Raw genomic sequence first — 4,150 nt, 5'->3', positions numbered from 1 at the left:
TTATAGTTTCATGTGATATATCGTGACCCTTTTTCTTCAATTTCGTAGCTCCTTCTCGCAGAGTTAGTAAAGGATTGCGAGAAAACATTGACACGATCAGTTGCATGCGTGCACTATGAATGCAGTTTGCAATCTTCGAAAATAAATATAAATTAATAATTATACAGGATCACAAACCGCCTAAGGCTGCAACATAAGAGGGACTACATGCACCTTATGTTTTTGAGGTCGCTGAATACAAATCCGATGTCCGTTTGACGTCATCAGGTCAGTATCAAGGTCAGTTCAAGTCAAACCTACCAAATTCATCGCTAACCAACTAAATTAAGGTACCTTCAGGTTTGAATGGTCGCTGAATTTGAGTCCGGTGTCTGTTTGACGCTATCAGGTCAGTATCAAGCTCAGTTGAAGTTCAAACCCCCAAAATTCATCACTCACAAACTAAATCAGTGTACTTTTAGGTTTAAGTGGACATCTTGAGATACAGGTTAAGAGATTTTTAAGGTCAAATTTGTAAAAACCTGAAGAGTTTTTATGTGGGTTCTATGCTGTTTACAATATGAAACGTTGTCGCTATTCAAGAATGCTATAGTATCAGGTAGTTTTTGAATAAATTAAATTTTAACTCGCTTAGTACAGCGTGAGAAACGCTTTAAATTCAGTTGAAGGGGTCTTAGCGTTTTCAGCGTTACCCTTTCCGAATACTCTTTCGTTTATGAACGGTCTTCATGTCCCTTTTTATGCACCAGCAATACTTAGACTTCATATGAGCATCCCATAACCTTGATATCTATGCTTCATGTCATTAAAGTCCTAATGGAACCTCTCTCCCTGCTCCCCACTCATATCACCTAAATTTTTAGGGAGCCAATCGATATAAGAATCCAAAAAAGGGATCTTTAAATTCATACACCACCCAAGGGTGTTTATGATTTCCTAAAAAATTGGAGCAAACTTGCCTAAAGCTTTGCCATGATTCTTTTTTATCACTAGTCATTCTTCGCTCAAATTCATCATCGTTTAGCAGAGCGCTAATTTGCGGACCGTCAAATACTCCCTCTTTTAATTTAGCGTTGGAAAGTTTAGGAAACTTCTCCAAATCATACTTATAAGCATTAACTTCTGCTTTTCTCATATCCTTGACAAATTGTTTCACTAAGCCGAGTTTTATTGTAATGCTGGTAACAGCACTTTTATTGGATCTACTAGATGTTTATTTATAACATTAAATGATCCCGGATTACGATTTTCTCGAAGAGTTCATTTTTTTACATAATGCTGCTCACGAGCTCGGCTATCCCATTCGCATATAAAACACTAGTGTTTTGTGAATCCACTATGTAGTCCCAGCATTATTGTTATGATTTTTAAATCTCCACAGAGCTGCCACTTGTGTGTAACAGAGTCTGCAACTGGCAGAGGTGCATATTTATTACCATTATCCAACCAAACACCGTTTAAACTTCTTGTAGACGAATATATGAAAAGTGGTCACTCGTTAGCATTTTAACGTATGCTTTTAAATTTGTCAACTAACCACTACACATTATGACAAAATACTAATTCTCCTACCGAAAAAATTTCTAATGACCTGATTCGAATTCAGTGATCACTTAAATCTAAAGATACCCTGATTTAGTTGGTAGGCGATAAATTTTGTAAGTTTGACCTTGAAGTGACCTTGATACTGACCAGATTGCGTCAAACAGACACTGGATTTGAATTGAGCGACCACTTAAACCGGAAGGTACCCTGATTCAGTTGGTGAGCGATGAATTTAGTAGATTTGACCTTAAATTGACCTTGATAGTGATCTAATGGCGTCGAATGGACACTGGAATCAAATTCAGCGACTACTTAAACTTGAAGGTACCCTGATTTATTTGGCAACCGATGAATTTGGTAGGTTTGACCTTGAACTGATCTTGATACTGACCTGCCGATGTCAAACGGACACCGTATTCGAATTCATCGATCAATTAAATCTAAAGATACCCTGATTTATTTGGTAAGCAATGAATTTTGTAGGTTTGAACTTGAAATGACGTTGATACTGACATTACACGTTATTGAACATACATACATTGAACGTACATACATACATTGAACACTATTTTTTCGAAAAATATTAATTTTTTGTGTACACTTATTGTTCTAAACTAGTACTTAAAAATGCTACCTGATTTCACAAGTTCGCGATTCCTATTCAAATTTACTTGCAGCCACTTCCCATTCACTACAATTAAATAATGAAAAGCGTAATATGCATTACACAATTCATCGGACTTCAACCAACATCAAGTGTAGGATGCAGATTCGTTTCTGCAAAAGGGAACCTGCACTTCTCCATTCAGTTTGACATCCTTCAAACTACATTTAATTGAGAATTTGAAACGATTCATGCGTTTCTTCTGCCAATCGTAAATCACTAATTGAACTTAATTTAGTTTTTTGAGGTTATGTTCTCCTATGCAGAATGTCTTAAAACTATAGAACGAGTACATCTCCGAATGTGGCTTGGCAGATTTAATTAAGTCCAAATAGCTGACCAATTCAAAGAGTCCCGAAACAATTGAAATGCAACTTTGTCAATCTGAAATTTTATGATACACATTTCAAAGCGCTCCAGTTCAATTGTTTCTTTTTTCCTGGATAAGTGCGTGTTTCTATCGACATACTGTGATATATCATACGAAAATGTAAATCTTTGTATTTGATCACATCCTGTTATTTTATTAAATAGTTACAAAATACAAATAAACTGAATATTTTGTATCAAAATAACACTGATATTGTAAAATCCTCTTTTTTAAGAAACGATTTCTTACATTCTCATCAGAGAAGATATTAGATTTGTGTAAAATTTGACCCCCCCTCCGTTTTTTTTCAAATGTTCACTTTGTATGATCCACTGAACAGGTGAAACATATTGCAGTTAAAATATATCGGCGATCTATTTGACGATCTAAATCAAAAATATGTATTTAATGAAAGTAAAAAAATAAACCACAAGAGACATAACAAAACGTAGGCTATTCAAAGAAAAATACTATAAATCGGGGGGGGGGGGGGGCAATCTATTTTAGGGCGTCCACTTTTTCAAATTCAATAATTTCCATATAATGCGGTATATGACTTAAAATTCCTCTATCTGATGATCTGTAGGCGATTTCGAATTCTCCCGCGGTAATTGAGCCGCTTGCAACGCCATTTAGCTGTTCCAGGAAAGACCATCTGGTGTTCTCAGATAGTGATAATGAAAAAAAGTAAAATATACAATAGCAGGGGGTCTGCGTTTTGGACGACCTCTAAGGGCGGGGGGGGGGGGGGGATAGAAATCGGACAAAATCGGACAAGCAGGAGGGGAGAGTCTAAAATTTCTGAAATTTTGCGGACATCTTTTATGGACGGCCCCTTATAAGTGAATACATTCATGAATAAACTCATATATATTTTTAATTAAAAAATTTAACTTTTACTAATGTGTGAATTCGAGGGTAGGATTTGATATGTTAAACAAGTAACCAAAAAGAAGTTTTCTAAAGTGGTATTGAGAAGGTGCATTTCTAATTATTATAGGTAGTTTGTTCCAGGGCGAAGCAGCACGAATAACAGAAGACCTTTGCATTTGACACGTACGGCGTGGCTGAATTGTTAGTACTGTTTTCTTTTTTACGGAATTTGGAATGTGCCGGTTGATCTTTGTCAACAAAATTGAAAAGGTTAAGCAGATAGTGCGGAGCTTCATTACTGAATAGGCTATAAAGCAAAGTACCCATAAAGAATTGTCTTCTTTTGGCGAAGAAGTCCTGCTCTTTGTCTGTGTTGAGTAATATGTTTACTTTTGGGGATGTCATAGATGAACCGAATATAGGCATTAAGCTGATTAGCCAGATGAACATTAGAATTTCTCGAATATGATCATATAATGCAAAGGTAGCTCAAATTTCGTCTGATGCTATCTTGAGGTCAGGAGAACCATTGAAGAAATACTTTGTAACCTATACATTTCTCGAATAACTCAATTTAACAGTATACTTCTGGTTTTGATGTTCATAATTTACTTACTTTTCAATTAAAGATTTCTCAATGCACTATGTACATTAGGGTGGTCCAGAAATGTATGGCAAAATTTGTTTGCATGCTAGAG

General features: G+C 35.8%; 1 protein-coding gene across 1 annotated transcript in view; it reads right to left on the bottom strand.

The window, feature by feature from the left end:
• Positions 1-1,135, bottom strand: part of LOC117169803 — a 22,191-nt gene extending 21,056 nt beyond the window's left edge. Inside the window, exon 1 of the mRNA XM_033356310.1 lies at positions 960-1,135. Within this exon, the coding sequence (XP_033212201.1) occupies positions 960-1,135 (176 nt within the window). The remainder of the gene's footprint in view (positions 1-959) is intronic.
• Between the last annotated feature and the right edge of the window lie 3,015 nt (positions 1,136-4,150).

Source organism: Belonocnema kinseyi, chromosome 3 (assembly GCF_010883055.1).
Source record: "Belonocnema kinseyi isolate 2016_QV_RU_SX_M_011 chromosome 3, B_treatae_v1, whole genome shotgun sequence".
Classification (NCBI taxonomy): domain Eukaryota; kingdom Metazoa; phylum Arthropoda; class Insecta; order Hymenoptera; family Cynipidae; genus Belonocnema; species Belonocnema kinseyi.
Note: the sequence above shows the minus strand (reverse complement) of the source record. Positions and strands in the feature narration are given on the sequence as shown.